The following is a 26512-nucleotide window of genomic DNA, read 5'->3' as shown; positions in this document are numbered from 1 at the left end:
TTCAGTTCTTTACCAGTGGGACAGGTAACTTAATAAATGCCAACTTAAGATTAAAAAAAAATCCTTGAGCTTGTGTTAAAATGTAATTTACTTTACAAATTGTTTTTATTGTAAATGTGAAAATGTGCCTATTATATAATACATAGCAAAGTCATAGCATTTGAATAAAAATAGTATAAATCTTTTACACATATAAAATTCTCTGGATTATTTGAAAATAAAACAGTTCAATATTTACAGAAATCTCACTTTTCAATGCACATCCTTTAACACTGACACCTGATCCCTCACCTCCCTCAGCATTAACACAAAGAAAGAACAAACAGCAACCTAAATTGCTTTTAGAAAATATCTATAAGACATTTGGCAAACTATCTAACAAACAGCCATGCCCTCATTACTGATGAATCTTTCTTGGGATCAGGATCTGAATATACAGCATAGCAAAGGATGCTGACAAACAATACATAAGTAAGAGTAAGTTAGAGTATGAGAGAAAGCTAGCTATAATTTTTTAAAAACACCCAAGAGCTTTTGTAGATATTTAAAATGAAAACAAATTAACAAAATGAATAATGGTGAATAAAGAGATGGCAATGAATCAACAAGTATTTGGCATCAGTAACATCCTAGAAATAAATCACAAACTGGAACAGAGGAAGGAACTCTAGAAAATTGCCATCACAAGAGAAGTGAGCAAATCATTGAAGGTGGAGATTGACAAGACCCCAAGTCCTGATGGACTTCATCCCGTGGGCTTTGGAAGAAATGGCCAGTGAGATAATTGGTGCATTTATACCATCCACCGTAGGGAAGATACTGGAAGCTATTATTAAATACGTTGTGTCAGAGCACATAGAAAAATTCAAGGTAATCAGGCAAAGTAAACATGGTTCGGAGGAAGAAACGTTATGTTTAACAAATTTATTAGAGTTCTCGGAGGCAGTAATGTGCAATGGAACAGGGTGCTAGTGGATGTACTATAATTAGAATTCCAAGTGGCATTTGATAAAATGCTACATCAAAGGTTATTTAGGAAAGAAATGCTCACTATGTAGCGAGTAACATATTGGCATGGATATAAGGCTAACAGGAAGCAGATATTGGGTATAAATGGGTTATTTTCTGGTTGGTAAGGTGTGATGAATGCTGTGCCACTGGGGTCAGTGCTGCGAACTCAACTGTTTATAATTTCTATAAATAAACTGATGGAAGGGGTTGAATGGAGATAAATTTGTTGATGACACAAAGAACAGGTAAGAAAGAAAACAAAGATGACATAAGGAGGTTTAAAAGGAGCATTGAGAGGTTAAGTGAGCAGGCAAGGATCTGGCAAATGGAACATAATATGGTAAATGTGAAAGGTCTATTTTAGCAGGAAAAATAAAAAGGAGGCATACTTTCTAAACAGAGATTGCAGAGCGGTGAGGTGCACAGGGATCTGGATGGCCTAGAGTATGAAGTATATTGGTTAGTATGCAGGTACAGCAAGTAAGTATGAAGCTAATAAGAATATTACAATAAGAACATCTTCTCAAAACTCAAGAGCATTACAGTTTATTACAAGCCAAATCAAATGCAAAATTAGGAAGGTTATGCTTAAATTATACAGGGCATTGGAGAGTACCGGGTACGGTCAAGGGCTAATTTATAGAAATATGCAAATTTGTTGGCAGTATTTCAGAGAAGGTTTACTAAATTAATGCCCGGAAATGAGTGGGCTACTTTCTGAGGAAAGGTTGGACAGGCTCGGCCTATATCAGTGGGAGTTTGGAAAATATTTTAATGTTGCGTTCTGTGCACTGTAACATGGAATGGCAGGAGGAGGATCCAGTGATTTCAGCTCTGCACAAGGAATGGGAAGCTATGGCAGGGTGAAGAGTCAGAGCAACAAACAATCCTCAGCCAATACCTACCTCCAGAAGAGACTAAGTTGAAGAAAATAAATTGAAAAAAAGAAAATTGGATAGAAAGATGCCGAGGAAGGAAGTGAAAGTTTGCTCTTGGCGCAATTCACATCGTGACGAAAATCTCCCAATCTGGAACTTTATAAATAACTAATGCTCAGAATGTGGGTGATAGGCTGTTTTCTTAAACATTGCAGTCCAAATGCAGTTCCTCTGTCAGTCACTTGTAGGAGGAGCATCATGAGGGAATCACATTGGTATAACTCTGGAGTCATGCATCATCCAGACTGAGTGACATTCACAGGCTTCCTTCCCTAATGGACATGAATTGGTAAGTTGGGTTTTTCCAATTGGGTTATTATTTCACGGTTCCGAGACCAGCTCTTTATTTCCAAATTTACTAAAAGCAAATTAAATTTTTTAACTGACCTGATGGAATTTAACCTTCAGGTCGAAGGGCCTATTTCCACACTGTAGGGATTTGATCTGGATCATAACAACTGCACTCCCTGATTTTCTCCATAGATTTACCAATAAATATTGACAGTCCAAGGTTTACACTCATGTTGAGCTGCTGTAGATTGGGGTTAGACTGTGAAATCTACACAGAATCCAGTGTGTGCAACATCATGAGCTTCATCAAAACAGTAAAAGAACAGAAGGGAAATGGAATCTGAAATGCTCTCTCTCTCTACAACAGGTAAAGAGATGGGTGGTTCGGTTTTAGAATTTTGCTTCTTCTCTTGTTAAAATCAAACTTGGTTCAGAAATTGACCTGGAAAGTAAAATAAATTTTAGATTTCACAACAAACAGCCTGACTGAATTGTAGCTTTATTATTGCCTTCAGCACTATCACATTGACCTAGCAACAAACTCTGTTCTCCCATGACAGCAGAACCATAGGAACACCACTCTTCGCATATTCCCCTCCCAAGTCACTCACCATCCTGACCTGGAAATATATCATCATTCTTTCACAGTCTCTGGGTCAAAATGCGAGAATTCCCTCCCTAACAGCACTGTCTGCACTTGTACCTCAAGCAATGCAGCAGTTCAAGAAAGGAACTCACCACCACCACCTTCTCAAGGGCAATGAGGGATGATCCCAGCAGCAGTGTCTATTTGATGTGAATCAACATTCTTCATGTTTGCACTCCACACACAACCGTCATGCTTGCACTCATGAGGATTTTCACATCCCTCCCACTTCATGCTGCTCCAAACACTAAACTTTCCTTCAAGTTGTCATTTTGCCTGTGAAGGTCAAAACTCCACTCCAACCACAGAATCCAATCTCAGCAACTGGAAAGCAACCGGGAGGGGCACCCAGGACAAGTAGCAGCGCGGCACTCCCTCAGCACCGACCCCGCGACAGCGCGGCGCGCCATCAGCACCGACCCCGCGACAGCGCGGCGCTCCCTCAGCACCGACCCCGCGACAGTGCGGCGCTCCCTCAGCACCGACCCCGCGACAGTGCGGCGCTCCCTCAGCACCGACCCCGCGACCGCGCGGCACTCCCTCAGCGCTGACCCCCCGACCGCGCGGCGCTCCCTCAGCGCTGACACTCTGACAGTGCGGCGCTCCCTCAGCGCTGACACTCCGACAGCGCGGCGCTCCCTCAGCGCTGACCCCCCGACACCGCGGCGCTCCCTCAGCGCTGACACTCCGACAGCGCGGCGCTCCCTCAGCGCTGACCCCCCGACACCGCGGCACTCCCTCAGCGCTGACACTCCGACAGCGCGGCGCTCCCTCAGCGCTGACACTCCGACAGTGCGGCGCTCCCTCAGCGCTGACCCCGCGACAGTGCGGCACTCCCTCAGCGCTGACCCCGCGACAGTGCGGCACTCCCTCAGCGCTGACCCCGCGACAGTGCGGCACTCCCTCAGCACTGACTCTCTGACCGTGCGGCACTCCCTTTGAAAGTATTAGCCTAAATTTTGAATTTGACTCCCGAACCCAGAACCATATCATCACAGAGTGTACAGTGACTGAGCCACATGGAGGGGAATGTTTGTCGCTGGAACGTAGTTTTCACATTGAGTCAGGTACCTCCTTGGTGCGGTTTGTCAGGAGACTGCTGCTGTCTCGGATCCTTCCATCAGAAGCTCTGGTTCATGGTCTGATTTCTGCAGTTCCATCCTGTAACAGAGAGAGATGAAGGTGAGGGTCGGAGGGCTGAGATCCTCATTCATGAAATGACTGTGGCGCAGAACATGGAGCTTAGGCTGGGGGCTTTGGGGGTCAGTGAGATCACGTTATTTTGAAACTTCCTTCTTGAGATTTCCCTGAGCACTACTTATCGATTTTCATTCTCAATCCTTCAGTTATTCAGTGACACAATCATGTAACAACAGTAGACTCAGAGCTATACAGCATGGAAATAGACCCTTCAGTCCAATTTAGTAGTAAAAAATGAGGTCTGCAGATGCTGGAGATCACAGCTGCAAATGTGTTGCTGGTCAAAGCACAGCAGGCCAGGCAGCATCTCAGGAATAGAGAATTCGACGTTTCGAGCATAAGCCCTTCAGTCCAATTTGCCCACAATGATATCCTAAATTAATCTAGTCTCATTTGCTAGCATTTGGCCCATCACACATTTAAATCCTTCCTACGCATTGCAACCCGACAATGATCTTCTACAACCTCTTCCATCAGGCAGAAGATATAGGACACTGAGCACGTGCACCAGTAGGTTCAGGGACAGCATCTTCCTGGCCATTATTAGACCATTGAATGGACTGTCTAGCCTCAAATAACACTGACCTTGCTAACGTTGATCTCTTGTATGCCCTGTGCAATGTTACCTATATGCCTCCATCAAAATGTTTTGTTCTGTATATCCTTGCTTACTATCATTTGCCTGTAATGCTCATAAACAAAGCTTTTCACTGTACGTCGGTACAAGTGACAATAAATAAATCTATCATACATACATCCAAATGCCTTTTAAATTTTGTAGTTTCTATATTTGGGAGGATAGATTGAAATTTGGATACAAACTGAAACCAGGTGAGAAGGAGTGATCAATATCTTCAATTAGGAGCTTGCTATTAAACTTAAAGCTGCCAATACAAAGAAAACATTAATTTCTCAGACAACATTATATATAAATTGGTCCAAAAAAACTGGCATAAATTAGCAACAAATACTTTAAAGAAAACCCAACATTTACTTTGACACAAAAAAACCAGCTCCAAAACAGCTACTGGTGAGACTACATTTGAATGTCTCTCTCTGACTTAGTCCCTGCACCATTCCATGATTTGGGAAATTGTGCTCAGATAACATAAACATAAATTTTAACTCATCCAATCGACAATGTCAACTGCAGGTAGCAGCTTCTGAACTCCTGCAGTGATTCCACATTCATTTGCAAAGATTCAGTTCTCCAGTTAACTGATTATTCCGTTGTTCAGACCGGTCTCTCTCACTTTGCAGCCTCACCCCCTCCAACTCCCAACCCCAGCAACCCAACCCTCCCACTTCACACTCCTTACACCCAAACTCCCCCCCAACCCCAAAATCACTTCCACCTCCGAGTGGACCTTTCTGCAGCAACTAAATGCTAGAACCTGCCTGTGAGTGGTGCAGCCGCCTGTCAGAGATTCTGACAGCTCCACGTTTGGAGGAGATCGATTTCTGATTGGTTGGCCTGGTGCTTAAGACCAGAAACCATAGGATCAGAAATAGGCCATTCGGCCTATTGAGGGAGAGTGAGGACTGCAGATATGTGTTGCTGGAAAAGCACAGCTGGTCAGGCAACATCGAGGAACAGGAGAATCAACATTTTGGGCACAAGCCCTTCATCAGGAAGGGGACTTGTCAGCCAAGGGGGTGGAGAGATAAATGGAAAGGGGAGTGAGGCTTGTGGAGGGGAATGTAGCTGACAGCACGATGAAGGTGGGGGAGAAGGTGATAAGTCAGAAAGGAGGATGGAACAGACAAATGGGAAGGAAAATGAACAGGTAGGACAGGTCAGGAGGGTGGTGTCGAGTTGGAAGTTGGATCTGGGATAAAGTGGGGGGGGAGAGGAGAAATGAGGAAACTGGTGATATCCACAATAATCCCATGTGGTTGGAGGGTCCCAAGGTGGGAGATGAGGTGTTCTTCCTCCAGGCATCGGGTGGTTAGGGTTTGGCGATGGAGGTGGTCCAGGACCTGCATGTCCTCGGCAGAGTGGGAGGGGGAGTTGAAGTGTTCGGCCACGGGATGGGGGGCTTGTTTTGCGCAAGTCCCAAAGATGTTCTCTGAAGTGCTCTTCAAGGAGGCGTCCCTGTCTCCCCGATGTAGAGGAGACCTAATCAGAAGCGATGGATACAGTAAATGACGTGTGGAATGGAAGGCTAAAACTCTGACGGAAGTGGAAGGCTCCTTTGGGGCCTTGGACGGAGGTGAGGTTGGGGGGTGGGGGTGCAGGTTTGCAATTCCTGAGCGTGCCGGGGAAGGTGCTGGGAGGGGAGGGTGGATTGGTGGGGGGTGTGGATCTGACAAGGTAGTTGTGGAGGGAATGATCTTTATGGAATGTGGATAACAATGGGAAGAGAAATATATCTCTGGTGGTGGGGTCCGTTTGTTAGTGGCAGAAAGATTGGAGGATGATGCGATGTATCTGGAGGTTGGTGGGATGGAAGGTAAGGACCAAGGGGATTCTGTCCTTGTTGTGATTGTATGGGTGGGGTTTGAGGGCAGAGGTGTGGGAAGTGGAGGAGATGCACTGGAGAGCATCATCAACCACGTGGGAGGGGAAATTGCAGTCTTTAAAGAAGGAGGCCATCTAGTGTGTTCTATGGTGGAACTGTTCCTCCTGGGAACGGATGTGGCAGAGGCAGAGGAATTTGGGAATGCAGGTTGGAGTTTTTACAGGAGGGAGCGTGGGAGGAATGTAGTCCATTTGACCTATCGAGCCTGATCCACCTTTCAATAACCTCATGGCTGAGCTGATGTTCCTAACTCCGCTTTCCTGCCTTTCCTCCATAACCCTCAATTTATTTACTGATTACAAACCTGGCTCTCTCAGATCTAAATGTACGAATCACCCAGCCCCCACAGCCCCCACAGCCCCCCACAGCCCTCTGTGGTAAAGAATTCCCCACATTCACTCCCCTCCTCATCTGTCTTAAATTTGCGACCCCTCATTCTGAGATTGTTTTCCCCAGAGGGAACAGTCTGTCCACACCTACCTTAAAGAATCTTGGACTATGGGATATAGGAGCAGAATTAGGCCATTGAATGGTGGAGCAGACTCAATTGTGTTGATATGTTTCTCATTCTCTTGCTTTCTCCCTGTAACCTTTGATCTCCTCACTCATCAGGAACCTATCTATCTCCGTCATAAACACACACTGACCTGGCCTCCACTGCTCTCTGCAGCAATGAGTCCAACAGATTCCCCATCCTCTGGCTGAAGAAATTCCCCTTCATCTCAATTCTAAAGGGTTGCCCCTTCACGCTGAAGCTGTGCCTTCAGGTCCCAGTCTCTCCTACTCATGGAAACATCTTCCCCACGTCCACTCTACCCAGGCCTCTCAGTACTCTGTAAGTGTCAATCAGATTCCATCCGCCTCCCCCACCCACCCCACAATATCCTTCTAAACTCTACTGAGTACAGACCTAGAGTCCTCAACCACTCCTCATATGGTAAACCCTTTATCCCTGGGATCATTCTTACAAACTTCCTCTTAACCCCCTCCAAGGCCATCACATCCTTCCTTAGATACAGGGAACAAAACTGCTCACTGTACACCAAATGCAGCCTAACCAAAGTGCTATGTAGCCTCAGCAGTACATTCCTGATCTTGTATTCTAGCCTCCTTGAAATAAATGCCAACATTGGATTTGCCTTCCTGGCTGCCAACTGAAGCTGCATGTTAAACTTGAGAATCCTAAACGAGAACTCCCAAATCTCTTTGTGCTTCAGATCTCCAAAGTCTCTCCCCATTTAGAAAATTATCTACACCTTTATTCGTAAGGTTATAAGAGCATGAATTAGATCATTCGGCCCTTTGAGTCTGTTCTCAATCCCATTCTCCTTGTTTCTCCCTGTAACTTTTGATCCCATTGACTACCAAGAAGCTATCTATCTCAGTCTTAAATATACTCAATGACCTGGCCTCCTCAGTGTTCTGAGGCAATGAATTCCATAGATTCACTGCTCTCTGGCTGAAGAAGTTTCTCCTTATCTCTGTTCTAAAGGGTTTTCCCTTTACTATGAGGCTGTGCACTTGGGTCCTAATCTTCCCATCAAAGTGCATAATGTCACACTTTCCCATATTATATTCCATCTCCAGTAGTCATCCAGTCCTTCTGCAGCCTCCCTCCTCAACACTGTCCCTACACCCTTCTCGTGTGTTTCAATCAGGTCCCCTCACATTCTTCTATATTCTAAAAAGGACAAGCCTAATCTACTCAACCTCTCCTCATCAGAGTATCCCTCTGTAACTATTACCAGCCAAGTGAACCTTCTCCAATGCCAGCATCCCTTTCCTTAGGTCAGAGGCCCAAGGGGGAAGTTGGGGGAAGTAGATAGAGTGGGGTGGGGTGGGGTGGGGAAGGGGTGGGAGGGGAAGGGGTGGTGGGAAGGTGAATGAGAGGGGCCCCTGCTCTCTCTGAGCTTCACTTCCTTTGGGGAGCTTCCTACCCACAGCAATACAGAGTAAAAAAAGGTTAAAAGGTTAAAGTTCCTTCCACAGTACCAACCCCTTACAACATCCCCACACCCCTCCTTACCCATTCTGATGTTCGTAATTGAGTTCCTTCTCCTCCTCATACTCCATCTCGTCCTCCTCCTGCTGCGCCCGGTTCTTACGGAGAAGTTGAACACCAACCACAGCGATGACAATCAGCACGACCAGGCCAGTGGCACAGCCAATCACAATCCCCAGGATCATCATCTCCGAGTACGTGACTGCAACATCAAACATGGAGAGAGAGGTTAAACCTTCCCCCAGCAACTGAGCGATATCTCACTCCCCAACAGCACAGAAAGATCCCAGTATCCATCCTCAAATCAAGAGTGGGGTAGCTAGGTGACAGGATGAGCCACGGAAATTCCTTCACCTTCCCACCACCCCTTCCCCACCCCACTCCATCCTACCTACTCCCCCCAATTTCCCCCTTGAGCCTCTGACCTAAGGAAAGGTACGCTGGCATTGAAGAAGGTTCACTTGGCTGGTAATAGTTACAGAGAGATACTCTGATGAGAAGAGGTTGAGGAGACAGGGATCTTGAGGATATGATCAGTGAAGGCTCCCCAATAGGTCACTATCACGCCCACACACACACATTACACCGGGGACCATATAACCAAAAACAACGAGGTTTCACAGCACTTTGCAATGATCTCCTAGAAAGAGATCCAATCACAGCCAAGGGGGCAGGGATATAGAGAGTGGGGGCAGAGGAGAGGGGGAGCGGAGAGGCTGGGGAGGGTCTGTAGAGGGGACAAGGAGAGACAGGTCAGGACTCTGGGCTCAGACATATTCACTTTTCATTTCATTAATTGTCCTTATGAGGAAATGTATAAAGGATCAGGTTTAAGGAAAGGTGCTGGGTGCTACTGGACGAGACAATCACTGACCCAGATGGTGATCTACATCTCTCCTTCATAACTTTGGGTCAGTGTCATGGATCAGCTCTGGGCAGTTGGCAGGCCCCAAACTCTGACCAGAAACCAGAGACTTCAGGACAATAATCTTGGCAGGACAGAGGGAGAGGGTCAGTGCCGAGGGAGCCCCGCACTGTGGGAGGGTCAGCGCCGAGGGAGCCCCGCACTGTGGGAGGGTCAGCGCTGAGGGAGCCCCGCACTGTGGGAGGGTCAGAGCCGAGGGAGCCCTGCACTGTGGGAGGGTCAGTGCCGAGGGAGCCCTGCACTGTGGGAGGGTCAGTGCCGAGGGAGCCCCGCACTGTGGGAGGGTCAGCGCTGAGGGAGCCCTGCACTGTGGGAGGGTCAGCGCTGAGGGAGCCCTGCACTGTGGGAGGGTCAGCGCTGAGGGAGCCCTGCACTGTGGGAGGGTCAGCGCCAAAGGAGCCCCGCACTGTGGGAGGGTCAGCGCCGAGGGAGCCCCGCACTGTGGGAGGGTCAGCGCCGAGGGAGCCCCGCACTGTGGGAGGGTCAGTGCCGAGGGAGCCCCGCACTGTGGGAGGGTCAGTGCCGAGGGAGCCCCGCACTGTGGGAGGGTCAGCGCCGAGGGAGCCCCGCACTGTGGGAGGGTCAGCGCTGAGGGAGTGCTGCACTGTGGGAGGGTCAGCGCTGAGGGAGTGCTGCACTGTGGGAGGGTCAGCGCCGAGGGAGCCCCGCACTGTGGGAGGGTCAGCGCTGAGGGAGCGCTGCACTGTGGGAGGGTCAGCGCCGAGGGAGCCCCGCACTGTGGGAATTATTGTCTTTTTGTTCAGTTGTTAAGCTGAGGACTGAGCTGTCTCCTCAGGTAAAATCCAAGATAAAATCTCCATGGTACTGTTCCAAATCTGAGCAGCAGCTTCTTTCTGGAGACCTTGGCCAATATTTAACTCCAAGCAACAATATTAAACCAAGGTTAAAGGTAATTATCACATACGTACTTGTAGGAATATTTTGCCAGTTGTAAATGTCGCTCCCACACAGCAACAGTGGTTACAATGTTAAAATACTCCACTGGATATAAAGCATTTTGGAAATTCAGAAATGGTGGAAGGTAGTATTTAAATCCAATTTTCATTTTGTAATTGTGATGTGAATCCCACAGTCGAGATATTGCTGAATAAAACCAGCTGTAGGAGCCCTTCCCCATCTCAACAACTTCAACCAACCTTTATGGACAACACTCAGCTTGATTTCTCCAGCGACACCATGTACATCTGGTGGATTCTTCACACTGCACAAAAAGGTTCCATTGTCTGTGAATTGCAGGTTACTGATCGTGATCGATCCATCCTTTTTCCAAATGTTGCCAGACCAGGATATACGATCCTTAAAACGACCTCCAGAAGGTGGAAATGGCTCCTCGTGATAGTAAAAGACCTGTGCGTAAGGGAGAGGGTTTTACAGGATTCACACTTCATTCCAGCTTCGTGTACGGAGCTGTCCCTGTCCTGGGAGTGTTTGATAAGGACAGTGTATAGGAAGCTTTATCTTGTATCTAACCCTATGGTGGAAGGACCTTATTACTCTACCAAAACGTCACAGGAGATTTACACGAACATTGCCAGATTGAAAATTGCAGTTTGTTGGAAAGGTTGGATAGACTAAGGTTGTTTGTATTGTCATTGAATCCTCCACAACCAACATCCTGGGGCTACCACTGCTGAGAAATTGAATTGGACCAGCCAAATAATCATCATGGCTGTAGGAGCAGGTCAGAAGCTAGGAATTCAGGGCTCAGTGTTAGGGCCACAACTTCTCACTTTATACATTAACGATCTAGATGGAGGAACTGAGGGCATTCTGGCTACGTTTGCAAATGATACAAAAATAGGTAGAGGAACAAGTCATATTGAGGAGGCTGCAGAAAGAATTGGTCAGGTTAGGGGAGTGGGCAAAGAAGTGGCAGATGGAGTACAATGTGAGAAAGTGTGAAGTCGTGACTTTGGAAGGAAGAGTACAGGCATGGACTATTTTCTAAATGGGGAGAAAATTCAGAAATCCGAACTGCAAAGTGACTTGGGAGTCCTCGTCCAGGATTCTGTCAAGGTAGACTTGCAGGTTGAGTCAGTAATTAGGAAGGTAAATACAATGTTGTCATTCATCTTGAGAGGATTAGAATATAAAAGTAGGGATACACTTCTGAGGCTTGAAAAGGCTCTGGTCAGACCATATTCAGGAGAATGGGCGGGGGGGGGGGATCTTATAGAAACATATAAAATTATGAAGGGAATGGATAAGGTAGAAGTATAGAGGATGTTTCCACTGGTTGGTGAAGCTAGGACAAGAGGGCATGGCCTCAAGATTAGAGGGAGCAGATTTGGGACTGAATTAGGAAGGAAATTCTTCACCCAGAGGGTTGTGACTTCATAGAATTCCTTATCCATGGTAGTGGTTGACGCTACTTCAGTAAATGTTTTTAAAACGAAGGTAGATTTTGTTTGAACAATGAAGGAATTAAGGGATACGGTGAGAGGGTGGGTAAGTGGAGCTGAGTCCATGAAAAGATCAGCCACGATCTTATTGAATGATGGGGAAGGCTCAAAGGGCCAGATGGTCACTTCCTGCTCCTAGTTCTTACGGGTCTTACATATGGTGTGCAGTTTCGGGCTCCATACCTCAGGAAGAATGTACTGACTCTGGTGCAGGTCCAAAGGAGGATCACAAGAACGGTCCCAGGAATAAAAAGCTTAACCCATGAGAAACATTTGAGGACTGTGGGTCTATACTCAATGGAGCTTAGAAGGATGAGTGGAGATCTAATTGGCACATACAGAATACTGAACAGTTTGGACAGAGTAGATGTTGGGAAGATATTTCCATTGGTAAGAGAGACTAGGACCCAAGGACACAGCCTTACAGTAAAGGGAAGAACAGAGACAAGGAGAGACTTCTTCAGCCAGAGCGGTGAATCTATTGAATTCATTGCCACAGAAGGCTGTGGAGGCCAGGTCATTGAGTATATTTAAGGCTGAGATAGATCAGTTCTTGATTGTCAAGGGGATCAAGGGTTATTGGGAGAAAGCAGGAGAATGGGGTTGAGAAACCTCTCAGTTATGATTGAAGAGCAGAGTAGACTCAATGGGCTGAATGACCAAATTTCTGTTCCCAGGTCTTATGGAATACTAGGATGAGTAAATTACTTCTTAACTGCCCAAATGATTTGGAGACACTGGTGTTGGACTGGGGTGTACAAAGTTAAAAACAAGTCACAAACACCAGGTTATAGTCCAACAGGTTTATTTGGAAGCACTAGCTTTCAGAGCACTGCTCCTTCATCAGGTGGTTGTGGAGAATAAGATCGTAAGACATAGAATTTATAGCAAAAGTTTACAATGTGATGTAACTGAAATTATATATTGTAAAAGACCTGGATTGTTTGTTAAGTCTCTCATCTTTTAGAATGATCATGTTGGTTTCAATTCTTTCATCTGTACATCGCAAAACTTTTTTAAAAAAAGTTACATTCTCAAATGAACTTTAACAATTGGTCCATGTCGGTCCAGATATTGTATTGAAGGTGTTAGCTTCCTGTGCGAGGCTGTATGTACCACAATGGTCAGACTGATTCTAATCTAAAAAACTGATTTACAGAGTCTTACATGGATTCATGCAGGTTTTGAGCAAAATAAAATGTAATTCTCCAAGTACAAATTCACCCCACAAACTTGTAGGTGTGTGTGTGGGAGGGAGGGGTGGGCATCATGAGTGTGTGTGTGTGTGTGTGTGAGAGAGGTGTGTGTGTATGGTGCAGTGGGGTCACCTGTAGTGTGACATGAACCCAAGGTCCTGGTTGAGGCCATCCCCATGGGGACCAAACTTGGCTATCAGCCTCTGCTCAGCCATTTTCATTGTTCCCTGTCCCGAAGTCTGCCTTGGAGGACGGTCACCAGAAGGTCTGAGGTTGAATAGCGGGGTCTGGGGCATTCAACCTCAGACCGTAGGGATACCATCCTCCAAGGCAGACTTCGGGACAGGCAACAATAAAAAGTGACTGAGCAGAGGCTGATAGCCAAGTTTGGTCCCCATGGGGATGGCCTCAACTGGGACCTTGGGTTCATGTCACACTACAGGTGACCCCACTGCACCAGACACACGGACACAAATAGACAGACAGACAGACAGACACTCACACTCCACACACATACAGCTCCCCCCCATCCCCAAACACACATATACGCTTGTGAGGTGAAACATAATTTGCCAAATTACATTTTATTTTGCTCAAAACCTGCATGAATCCATGTAAGACTCTGTAAATCAGTTTTTTAAGATTAGAATCAGTCTGACCATTGTGATACAGACAGCCTCACACAAGGAACTAACACCTTCAATACATTATCTGGACCGACATGACACGAATTGTTAAAGTCCATTTGAGAATGTAACTTTTTAAAAAAGTTTTGCGATGTACAGATGAAAGAACTGAAACCAACATGATCATTTAAAAAGATGAGAGACTCAACAAACAATCCAGGTCTTTTTCAATATATAATTTCAGTTATATCACACTGTAAACTTTTGCTATAAATTCTGTGTCTTACAATCTTATTCTCCACAACCACCTGAAGGAGCAGCGCTCCCGAAGCTAGTGCTTCCAAATAAACTATAACCTGGTGTTGTGTGATTTTTTTTTAAACTTTGAAACTCCCCAAGGCCTGTCCACCATCCATAAGGCACAAGTCAGGAATGTGATGCAATAAGACCACTTGCCTGGATGGGTGCAGTTCCAACAATATTCGAGAGCTTGACATCATCCAGGAGATAGCAGCCTGCTTAACTTTTGGGCGGCACGGTGGCACAGTGGTTAGCACTGCTGCCTCACAGCGCCAGAGACCCAGGTTCAATTCCCGACTCAGGCGACTGACTGTGTGGAGTTTACACATTTTCCCTGTGTCTGCGTGGGTTTCCTCCGGGTTCTCCGGTTTCCTCCCACAATCCAAAGATGTGCAGGTTAGGTGAATTGGCCATGCTAAATTGCCCATAGTGTTAGGTAAAGGGGTAAATGTAGGGGAATGGGTGGGTTGCGCTTCGGCGGGTCGGTGTGGACTTGTTGGGCCGAAGGGTCTGTTTCCACACTGTAAGTAATCTAATCTAATCTAACTGAAACCATGTCTACAAGCATCCACTCCAGCCACCACTGATGCTGAGTATTAGTGTGTACCGGTTACAAGATGCACTGCAGAAACTCAGCAAAGCTTTTTCAATAGCACATTCCAAACCCATGACCACTTCCATCTAGAAGGACAAGGGCAGCAGATACACGGGAACACCAGCCAATTCCTCTCTAAGCCACTCACCACCCTAACTTGGAAATGTATTGCTGTCCCTTCACTGTTGCTGGGACAAAATCTTGGAATTCCCTCCCTGAGGGCATTGTGGGTCAACCCATAGCACATGGACTGTGGTGGTCTAAGAAAGCAGGTCAAGGGCAACAAGGAATGGGCGATAAATACTGACCAAACTATACCCACATTTCAGGACAGCAGTAAAAAAGTCAACTCTCCACCTTAAAATGCTTTTTGTGTCCACACAATGGCTTTTTGCTATTCATAAATAAATCAGTTCTCCTCGGGTCACTGTATTCTTGTAGGGAGAAACCAAACTCTTCATTTATTTTAATTCAATCCATTCAATCCTGTCTTAAACTAATCCAACTTGGCGCCAGTCTCTCCACATTCCCTGAATTGCCCTATTTTGCTGACAAATGTGCTGCCTATTGCTAGTGACACAGTTCTTCAGACACCTGTGGGTTTCTCTTTCTGATTTGGGCCTGTTACAGGGCAGGACCAGGAACTGGGTCAGAGACACCAGCCCAACACTGTGGTGACCTTCCTCCTCAATATTTAGTTCAGGCAAGTCCTCATAGCCCCCGCACCATGTGTCGTCACAGTCACTTTTGATTGAGAGTGACTAAGATTCTCCATCTTCATTGGCCACAGATCATGGCAATATGAAGCCCACACATTTAAATAAAAACAGCATTGCTGTCCTGCCTCTCAATGTGACAGACAGTGCAGGGGTGAAAGGAATGTAATCACTTTTCACAGCTGCAGAATGTTGAAATTTACTCAAGAAGAAGCTGACTCATTGCTCAGTGCAAGTTCCAGTTGAATATTTCACCAGCAATGAGTCAATACTGTGGACCCTTTCACATGATCCAGGCATTCTGACATTTAGGGCACTGTCATGTTTCATATCTACATCAGTGGGAAGTTGGATTTCAAAATAGGGGCAAGTGGGCGTCGGTTACTTTTGTGAGGCTTTTTCCATTTGAACAAAGTTCAGAATGTCCTCCTGGATCAGTGATTTGAATCCAGTATTTATTAAAAGGACAGGAAACTTGTGGACCCCTGGGGTATGAATGGAAAGATGTTTATACTTTTGGCTGTGCACAGTTATTGGTAGAGTAAACATGTAAAGCTTTGGTTTCAGCTCAAAAGAATCTGGGAATAGCTAGTTTTAATTCAGTTCAGAGGACATAAGGGTTGAGTTCAAAAGCAAGTTTAGTTTTTCTCAGGGAACAAGACAACTTTAGTTTGCAAAACTTCCAAACTGGGCAAATTCAGTCAGAAATGTCCAGATTATTAGAACTGAGAAAGTTCCAGCTCTCAGGTTTATGTAAAGATTATGTTGGAAAGCACTCACTGACCTACCTCCATAGCCCATAGGAAAAATACTGTAAGGAGCCAGATAAATGGAACCTTAAAGAGTTGAGATAGTGATAGAATTTTCCTGAAATTGATCTTTGAAAAGAATATTGATTGGAGACATGTTTTAACTTGGTTTTGTTGTGTGTGTGTGTGTGTGCGCGCGCGCGTTAACTGTGTGTAGATTTAGACTACTTTGTTTTCTTATTTCTACCAATCTGCAAATCAAAGAAAACTGTAGCCTTGAGCGAATATGTTTCAGCGACCACTTTTAATTAACTAAACAAAAACGAAAATTTGATTGGTCAAGCCAGGTTTCACTTGGAGATCTGACTTATCTACCATCGCCTGGGATCCTAACAGCAATGAATGAGTGAGTAATGAGGGTTGAGTGAGTTAGAGCGGCGAGATTCCAGTTTAGGGGCTGCTGGTGGGTTGAAGGGAACTTAGTTGACTTTGTTAATCCTGTGCAAATGCCAGTGACTTGTACCTGGCATGAGAAGCCCAGGAAATTTCACAAGATACTTACAGACTCCTCATTGCTGCTGTCAGGGCGTCGAAAGTGCCAGGTGACAGTGGTTCGCTTGCTGACAGGAGAACTGGACTGAAAGGTGCATTTCAGACGTTTCTCTGTGCCATTCCGAGCTTCAATATTCCCACTGGTGTAAATATCAACGGCAGCAACACCACTGATACCTGCACAGAAACCACAACATTTATTCCTCATTATCTCATTGACGGGTGTTCAGCAGGAGAAATTTGCAATCTCTAATCAATTCAAAGAGTGATATACTGAATAAACTCTGTACAGTTACACTGTGAGTGACCCTGGTCCTGCTGATTAAACACTGACTCTGTACATGAATTGGAGGTGCCAGAGTTGGACTGGGGTGGGACAAAGTTAAAAATCACACAACACCAGGTTATAGTCTAACAGCGCTGCTCTGAAAGCTAGTGCTTCTAAATAACAAATGCTGAACTATAATCTGGTGTTGTGTGATTTTTGATTGACTCCGTACAGTTACCCTTATCAATAATGTCAAGAGATACAAAAACCAGCCCGAGAAACTGTGGCAGACATTTATGCAGATATTTCAATGTTCAGCAAAAACTTAGAGGCAAAAGAAGTCATCGATGAGAAGAATGAACCAGAACATGGCTCCAGACCCAGTCATACGGTCCACTCTTAACGGAATGGCCTCTCAAGTGACCGAGCCAACCCCTCAGCAGTGGGGCAGTTAGGGATGGCAACCATTGCAATGTTAGTTAGAGAACAAGATCCCAAGGAACTGATTTGGCCATTTAGTAGATTTCCTGCACATTCTGCAGCAGTGCGCCCTCTTAGTTTATTGTCCAATAGGAATGATTAGCCTCAGGGATTGTCATGGTGACAAAATTGTAACATGCACTTCTTGTCCTGGTCAGCACTGGTTTTCAGGAAATGAAGATGTCAAACATGGGCAGTTACACAACAAACAAGGTTCAACCTGAGACCTGCAAAGCTTGATTGACGAAATTGGCAAACTCTTTCCAGATCTTAGTGTGTTCGTTACTAACGCACTGTTTACCACGTCACTGGAAGGTGGGTTAACGGTCAGAACAGTTCCCAGGATCTTGCTGTCTGTGCATGAGACTGGGGACTTAAGGAGGATGGGCAAAGTGACCACGGCATGTTGGAACAAGGAATCATTCAAATGGAGTGAGGAAGTAGGAGGACTGTTGTGGTAGGGAACTGTATAATGATGGGAATAAGAACTCTTCCCGAGGAGTGAAGTGTGTGGCTCAGATATTAGTATGGGTGGAATGGGTTTCAGATAATGGGGCTCTCTGGCACCAGGACTGGGGTAGAAGGGAGCTGTTCTGCTAGGAGGGGCTTCACTTGAACTGCGTCAGGACCAAATTCCTGGTGAATCAATAACTAGGGATGTAGAGAAGGCTTCAAATTAATTCGAGGGGAGGGTGGGTTTGGGAGAGAAGAATATGGCAGATTTTCAGGGTAGATATTCAAACAATGATACCCAAAGGGACAGAGTGTACAAGCAGAGAAAAACAACAGTAAATAGGGTCGACGGGGGAAAATGACAAAAGGCAAAATTAATCATTCTTTACTGGAATGCTTATTAAATGCAAAACAAAATAAATGAAGAGTCCAGAGAAAGTACATTCCTGTCAGGGTGAAAGGAAAGAATGGTAGGTGTAGGGAATGCTGGATGACTAAAGAAATTGAGATTTTGGTTAAGAAGGAAGGATCTGTCAGGTATAGACAGGAGAGATCGAGTGAATCCTTAGAAGAATATAAAGGCAGTAGGAGTACACTTAAGACAGACGTCAGGAGAGCACAAAAGGGGACATGAGATAGCTTTGGAAAATAGAATTAAGGAGAATCCAAAGGGTTTTTATAAATACATTAAGGACAAAAGGGTAACTAGGGAGTGAATAGGGCCCCTCAAAGATCAGAGTGGTGCTGGAAAAGCACAGCAGGTCAGGCAGCATCCTGATGAAGGGCTTTTAACCAAAATGTCGATTTTTCTGCTCCTCAGATGCTGCCTGACCTGCTGTGCTTTTCCAGCACCGCTCTGATGTAAACTCTGGGTTCCAGCATCTGCTGTCCTCACTTTTACCCCATAAAGATCAGCAAGGTGGCCTTTGTGTGGAGCCGCAGGAGATGGGGGAAGATACTAAACCAGTACATGGAAGATATAGAATGTAAGGAAATAGATGGTGACATCTTGAAAAATGTCCATATTACAGAGGAGCAAGTGCTGGATGTCTTGAAACACATAAAAGTGGATAAATCCCCAGGACCTGATCAGGTGTACCCAAGAACTCTGTGGAAGCAAGAGAAGTGATCGCTGGGCCTCTTGCTGAGATATTTGTATCATCGATAGTCACAGGTGAGGTGCCGGAAGACTTGAGGTTGGCAAACGTGGTGCCACTGTTTAAGAAGGATGGTAAAGACAAGCCAGGGAACTATAGACCGATGAGCCAGACCTCGGTGGTGGGCAAGTTGTTGGAGCAAATCCTGAGGGACAGGATGGACATGTATTTGGAAAGGCAAGGACTGATTAGGGATAGTCAATACGGCTTTGTGCATGGGAAATCATGTCTCACAAACTTGACTGAGTTTTTTTGAAGAAGTAACAAAGAGGATTGATGAGGGCAGAGTGGTGGAATTCAGTGACATATTTGACAAGGTTTCCCTTGGGAGACTGGTTAGCAAGGTTAGATCTCAGGGATACAGGGAGAACTAGCCATTTGGATACAGAACTGACTCAAAAGGTAGAAGACAGAGGGTGGTGATGGAGGGTTGTTTTTCAGACTGGAGCCTGTGATCAGTGGAGTGCCACAAGGATCGATGCTGGGTCCTCTACTTTTTGTCATTTACATAAATGATTTGGATGCGAGCATAAGAGGTACAGTTAGTAAGATTGCAGATGACACCAAAATTGGAGGTGTAGTGGACAGTGAAGAAGGTTACCTCAGATTACAACAGGATCTGGACCAGATGAACCAATGGGCTGAGAAGTGGCAGATGGAGCTTAAGTCAGATAAATGCAAGGTGCTGCATTTTGGGAAAGCAAATCTTAGCAGGAATTATACACTTAATGATAAGGTCCTGGGGAGTGTTGCTGAACAAAGAGACCTTGGAATGCAGGTTCATAACTCCTTGAAAGTGGAGTCGCAGGTAGATAGGATAGTGAAGAAGGTGTTTGGTATGCTTTCCTTGATTGGTCAGAGTATTGAGTACAGGAGTTGGGAGGTCATGTTGCAGCTGTACAGGACATTGGTTAGGCCACTGTTGGAATATTGCGCGCAATTCTGTTTCCTTCCTATCGGAATGATGCTGTGAAACTTGAAAGGGTTCAGAAAAGATTTACAAGGATGTTGTCAGGATTGGACAACATGAGCTATGGGGAGAGGTTGAATAGGCTGGGACTGTTTTCCCTAGAGGCTGAGAGGTGACCTTATAGAGGTTTATAAAGTCATGAGGGGCATAGATAGGATAAATAGACAAAATCGTTTCCCTGGAGTGGGCAAGTCCAGAACTAGAGGGCATAGGTTTCGGGTGAGAGGGGAAAGATATAAAAGAGACCTAAGGGGCAACTTTTTCATGCAGGGGGTGCTATGTGCATGAAATGAGCTGCCAGAGGATGTGGTGGAGGCTGGTACAATTGCAACATTTAAGAGGCATTTGGATGGGTATATGAATAGGAAGGGTTTGGAGGGATATGGGCCGGGTGCTGACAGGTGGGACTAGATTGGGTTGGGACATCTGGTCAGCATGGACGGGTTGGACTGAAGGGTCTGTTTCCATGCTGTACATCTCTATGATTCTATGACTCTAATTCATGGCAAAACACAGGTTAGTGGGTCTGATCTTATAGCAATACAGAGACATGGTTATAATGAGATCAAATTCGTAGATGGAAAGATAAGTTGTGATAGGGATATAAAGAGATTAGAGAGAGATGCTGATTGGTTTAGTGGGCCAAAAGTTGGCAAATGGAGTAAAATATGGGAAAATGTGAAGTTGTTCATCTTGAAAAGAACAATGTTCTTTAAAGAAAACTGCAAGGACACCAAGTTAAGACTCAGAACAGGAGGACTTTATTTCCTCTTAGAGGGTTGAGAGCCTTTGGAACTCCTTGTGGCAGAGAGCTGTGGGGGGCAGAGTCCTTCTGTATATTTAAGGCTGAGGTAGATTCTCGATCAGTCGGGGAAATCAATGGTTACAGGGAAAGGCAGGAAAGTGGACAAGGAGTATCGATCAGCCAGGATCCAATTGAATAGCAGAGCAGACTCAAGGGGCTGAAGGGCCTACTCCTTCTTATTGATATGTAATGTTTTGAAAGGATATGCAGGAAAGAAAAGGTGGGGTAGAAGCCTTGTTAATTCAGGATGGAATGTGTATGAAAGCAAGAAATTATCTTGAATTGGAAAATGCAAGAATCCAAGTGGGTGCAGGCCATAGAGTCATAGAGACGTACAGCATGAAAACAGACCCTTCGGTCCAACTCAGCCATGCTGAACAGATATCCCAACCTAATCCAGTCCCATTCGCCAACACTTGGCCCATATCCCACCAAACCCTTCCTATAATATGCTCCTCTGGATGCCTTTTAAATATTGCAATTGTACCAGCCTCCACCACTTCCTCTAGCAGCTCATTCCATACACACACCACCTACTGTGTGAAAAAGTTACCCCTTAGATCCCTTTTATATCTTTCCACTCTCAGCCTAAACCTATGCCCTCTAGTTTTCGCCTCCCCAAACCAGGGAAAAGATCTTGTCTATTTACTCTATCCATGCCCCTCTTGATTTTATGAACCGCTATAAAGGTTACCTCTCAGCCTCTGATGCTCCACAGAAAACTGCCCCAGCCTATTCAACCTCTCCCTACAGTTCAAACCCTCGAACCTTGTCAACACACTTGTAAATTTTTTCTGAACCCTTTCAAGTTTTACAACATCCTTCCAAAGGGAGACCTTAATTGCATGCAATATTCCAAAAGTGATCTCACCAATGTCCTGTACAGCCACAACGTGACCTCCGAACTCCTCTACTCAATGCACTGATTAATAAAGGAGACCAGAATTACACGCAATATTCCAACAGTGGCCTAAGCAATGTCCTGTACAGCCGCAACATGACCTCCCAACCCCTGTACGCAATACTCTGACCAATAAAGGAAAGCATACCAAACGCCTTCTTCACTATCCTATCTACCTGCGACTCCACTTTCAAGGAGCTATGAACCTGCACTCCAAGGTCTCTTTGTTCAGCAACACTCCCTAGGACTAGATTAGATTAGTTACAGTGTGGAAACAGGCCCTTCGGCCCAACAAGTCCACATCGACCCGCCGAAGCGCAACCCACCCATACTCCTACATTTTACCCCATTACCTAACACTACGGGCAATTTAGCATGGCCAATTCACCTGACCCGCACATCTTTGTGACGGTGAGAGGAAACCGGAGCACCCGGAGGAAACCCATGCAGACACGGGGAGAACGTGCAAACTCCACACAGTCAGTCGCCTGTGTACAAGTCCTGTTCTGATTTGCTTTTCCAAAGTGCAGCACCTCACATTTATCTGAATTAAACAAGAAATAACAAACAAGACAAAGCTATTGGTAGGAGTAGACTGGAGGTCATTTAACTGTAGATATAATGTAAGACAAAGAATAAATCAGGAAATAATGTAGAAAGACAGTACATTAAATATGGGTGAATTTAATCTTCATGTAGTTTGGGAAAATCAAATTGGTAGAGATAGATACAAGGAAGCTTTCAAGGAATGTTCTGGACAGTTTTCTTGAACAATATGCTATTGCTCCAACTAGGGGGTCAGGCTATTTTGAATCTGGTAACCTATTATTATGAGGTAGGTTTAAAAACAATCTCAGAGTAAAAACCCCCTTGGAAACAGTTTAGCAGGAAAGGTGGTTGAGGAAAAATGGCAGACATTTAAGAAATTCGTTTATGACCCACAGCAAAGTTATATTCCAGTGAGGAAGTTGCTACAGAGATAGTGGATGCCCTGGTCATAATTTCCCAGGAATTCTTAGATTCTGGAAATGTCCTGGCGGATTGGAAAACAGCTAATGTAACACTTAAAAATGGGAGGGTGATTGAAAAAAAAAACACAGGTAACTATAGATGAGGTAACGCAATGTCTATCATTGGGAAAATGGTCAGGTCTATTATAAACGATTAATAGCAGAGCATTTAGAAATACGAGATACAATCAATCAGAGACAACTTTGCTTCATGAAACATTTATTAGAATTCTTTGAGGAACTAACAAGCCAGATAGATAAAGAGGAACAAATGCCTTTAAAGTATTTATATTTCCAAAAGATATTTGATAAGGCACCACACATTAGGCTGCTTAATAAGGCAAGGCCCAAGGTATGTGTTAGTATATTAGAATGAATAGAGGATTGGCAAACTTTATCGGAAATAGAGAAATGGGTTAAAAAGAGGGCATTTTCATGCTGTCAACCTGTAACAATTAGTTACAATATACTGTATATGAAGGACTTGGATAAGGAAAGTGATTGTGTTATAGCCAAGTTTGTGGGTGACACAAAAACAGGTGAAGAGGATAACATCAAGTCAGCACAGGGATAGAGATAGATTAAGTAAGTGGATAAAAGATCTTAACAGATGGAATATAATGTGGAAAATACAAGATTATGAACTTTGGCAGGAAGAATGGAGGCGTAAATAGAGAAAGACTGCAGAAAGCTGTTGCTGTGCATAAATCACAAAAAAAACTAGCATACAATTTCAGTTGGTAAGGATTGGTAACTGGAACGTTGGTCTTTATTTTAAAGAGAATGGATTATAAAAATAGGGACAGCTTACTCAAACAACATGAGCAGGCCACAGCCGGACTACTGTGTACAGTTTTGGGGGCTCTTACCTAAGGAAAGATGTCCAAGCATTGGAGGCAGGTTCAGAGAAGGTTTATTCCACTGATCCCAGGTATTGGAGAGACTGTCTAATGAGGAGATGTTAAGTAGATTCAGCTTGTTCTCATTGGCGCTTAGAATAGCGAGAGACAACCTTATTGAAACATTCAAGATTCTTAGGAGGCCTGATAGGGGAGATATGGACAGGCTGGTTCGCCTTGTGAGAGAGGCTAGAACCAGAGGGCATTGTTTCAAAGTGAGGGGTCATACATTTAAAAAGATGAGGAGGAAAGTCTTCTCTCAAAGAAGTTTGTGAATCTGTGGAATCCTTTACTGCAGAGGGCTGTCAAGGCTGAGTCATTCCAGGCTGATAGAGATGGATGTTTTAATCAGGAAGGGGAATTCAAGACTTATGGAGAATAGGCAGGAAAGTGGAGCTGACAATTATCAGACCAGGCTTCACTGAAGACGGAATAGATTTGATGGGTTGAATGGCCTACTTATGCTCTCACGTCTTAGAGGACACAACATTGAGATTATCACGTCTGACCTCATTTGTATCTTTTTCCTGAATCCATACAATTCCTCTCAGCTGGAATCATCCCCACTGTAATCACTGACCATTGGAATCATCCCCACTGTAATCACTGACCACTGGAATTACTGACCATTGGAATCATCCCCACTGTAATCACTGACCATTGGAATCATCCCCACTGGAATTACTGACCATTGGAATCACTGACCATTGGCCACACTGCCTTGAACTAGTTTAATGTGCTAGCCACTGGCCACAAACACATTGGGCACTGAGTCCATCACATTGCTCTGGGTCTGGAGTCACATGGAGGCCAGACTAGGGAAGGGCAGTAGATTTCCCAAAAAGACATTAGTGAAACAGCTGGGGGTTTACAACAATTCAACAGTTCAGTCACCGAGTTGTTTAATTGCTGATTTATTTACCAAATCCCCGATCGAGTTTGAACAACTCTGAGTTGTTTTCGCTACAAGTCTAGACACAACCAATGTCCTGAAGCCCGAACACACGCAATTTAAAACCAACTGCAATGAGATCGTGGTGATCTGCATCTGAACAATACGCCTGCCTTATTTTCTGTAATTCTTTAGATACAAGAAGCAGCTGCTGATGATTTAACTTTCTGGAATGTTACAGAAATGATTCCACGGACTGGGAACTTGGTTTAACACGGCCAGGGAGAGAGAGAATTTTCCTGAGTAAGGACGGGGCTCTGCTTCCTTTAATACTCCAGCAAAATCCAGTCAGAGGACCAAAACTTCAACATTCCCTCTCCCTCCAACAGTCAGCCCAACTAAAACCCACCAACTGCTGAGGCACGTTTTAAAGAAACCCTTTACTCATTAGGACTGACTGCCCCCTCCCCTGAAACTGACAGAGAATGGATCCTGCTGGATCCCAAAATGGAGTGGATTCCTAGCTCCCAGTCCTGGTGCCACCACTTCCTGGTCACACACTCACCTGGGAATATCAGCGCCCAGGCCAGCATCCAGATTGGGTTCTGGGAATACATGGGGAGCTGCAAATCCCGGGCCCCACTCACAATCAATCCCGGTTAGAGACGTAGCAAGCAGCAGGTGAGAGTCAGAGCAGGACAGTACATTACAGAAGGGCTGCTCTCAATCCCAACTCCAGGGCACTCCGCCAATAGGCGGGACCACCCATTCAAAAGGTTAATACACAACGTCACTGCCACCCTCTGTTTAATTTCAGACACTGCTCCCTTTACACTGAACTTAGCTTTAAGATCCAATTAAAAAAATAAAAATAATGTTGTACACTATAAATTATAATTAATGTTAATCAGCGAAAAGACATTGAATAAAGAAGAGCAGAACTCAGACGGAACAAATTAAACTGTTAGAAATGAACATGGCGTTAAAGGGACTATGAAAGGAATATATTTTAGATAGAAATCGATTTCTAGAGGCTAATATTGTTGAGAAAGCGGGTAGCACGGTTTAGAGATCGAGGGTCAGCCATGAGACAGACACTGTGGGTTGAGTCGGGTTGTGCGTCTTAAAGGGTCAAATTTGGGTTGCTACATGCAATAATGTTGACATTATTGTTTTAGTGCTCGATTGTGAGATTTCTTCATATATCATTGAATTAAAAGGAACTTGTGATATACCGACAAAAAATCCCACTCTGGCTATGCAAACCCACCCCCACCCCGCCAGCTCTGTGGGTGGGTGTCGGTGTGAGAGTGTCTGAGTGTGTGCCCAGTGCTCTGGGTGTGCCCAGTAATGGGTGTGAGAGTGTCTGAGTGTGTGCCCAGTGCTCTGGGTGTGAGAGTGTCTGGGTTTGTGCCCAGTAATGGGTGTGAGAGTGTTTGGGTGTGTGCCCAGTGCTCTGGGTGTGAGAGTGTCTGAGTGTGTGCCCAGTGTTCTGGGTGTGCCCAGTAATGGGTGTGAGAGTGTCTGGGTGTGATATCTGTATCTTTAAGGCAGTAAGAGCATTCACACCCAGAAAGTGCAGTGTCTGAGTTGATTGTAAACACAGCGCCTTATGGTGAGTCACCACTTCAATGACTTATTCTAGAGTGTGAGTGAAACTTTGTACATACCAGTGTATAAATGTATGTGTGTGTGTGTGTGTGTCAGCGAGTGAGGGGGTGTGAGCTGTCCCTGTTCAGTTGGAGCTGTCTTTATTTTTTAAAATGCAGCTGTGTCCCAGTGACAATGACTTGGATTAGAATTTCTTATTCTTCGTCCCCATATGATACAGGACAACGTCACAACTCGTTACTGACAGAAACACCTCAAAATAAATCAGCAAATACCAAAATACCAGCCCAGGATCCACTCTGTATCAATAACCAATACCAGCACACGATCCGATCCACCCCATATCAATAACCAATACCAGCCTAGATCCACCC

The 26512-nt window shown here is 45.0% G+C and overlaps 1 protein-coding gene across 1 annotated transcript; it reads right to left on the bottom strand.

Annotated features, from left to right (window-relative positions):
- Positions 1-108: 108 nt before the first annotated feature.
- LOC132829630 (myelin protein zero-like protein 2) lies at positions 109-25261 on the bottom strand. Its single transcript, XM_060846948.1, has 6 exons — positions 25093-25261; positions 16703-16869; positions 10693-10903; positions 8635-8812; positions 3958-4047; positions 109-2682 (listed from the first exon to the last, which is right to left on the bottom strand). The coding sequence occupies exons 1-5, from the start codon at positions 25142-25144 to the stop codon at positions 3975-3977; spliced, it is 681 nt and encodes a 226-aa protein (XP_060702931.1). The 5' UTR covers positions 25145-25261; the 3' UTR covers positions 109-2682; positions 3958-3974.
- Between the last annotated feature and the right edge of the window lie 1251 nt (positions 25262-26512).

This window comes from Hemiscyllium ocellatum, chromosome 29 (assembly GCF_020745735.1).
Source record: "Hemiscyllium ocellatum isolate sHemOce1 chromosome 29, sHemOce1.pat.X.cur, whole genome shotgun sequence".
Classification (NCBI taxonomy): Eukaryota; Metazoa; Chordata; class Chondrichthyes; order Orectolobiformes; family Hemiscylliidae; genus Hemiscyllium; species Hemiscyllium ocellatum.
Note: the sequence above shows the minus strand (reverse complement) of the source record. Positions and strands in the feature narration are given on the sequence as shown.

Excerpts from the sequence above, each read along its gene's own strand:
- LOC132829630 (XM_060846948.1), bottom strand. The coding sequence starts at position 25,144 with ATGTATTCCCAGAACCCAATCTGGATGCTGGCCTGGGCGCTGATATTC. Across the intron at positions 8,813-10,692 it reads GCTGAGTGTTGTCCATAAAG|TCACGTACTCGGAGATGATG; the intron begins GTTGGTTGAAGT and ends TTGATGTTGCAG. Across the intron at positions 4,048-8,634 it reads AATTACGAACATCAGAATGG|GATGGAACTGCAGAAATCAG; the intron begins GTAAGGAGGGGT and ends TCTCTGTTACAG.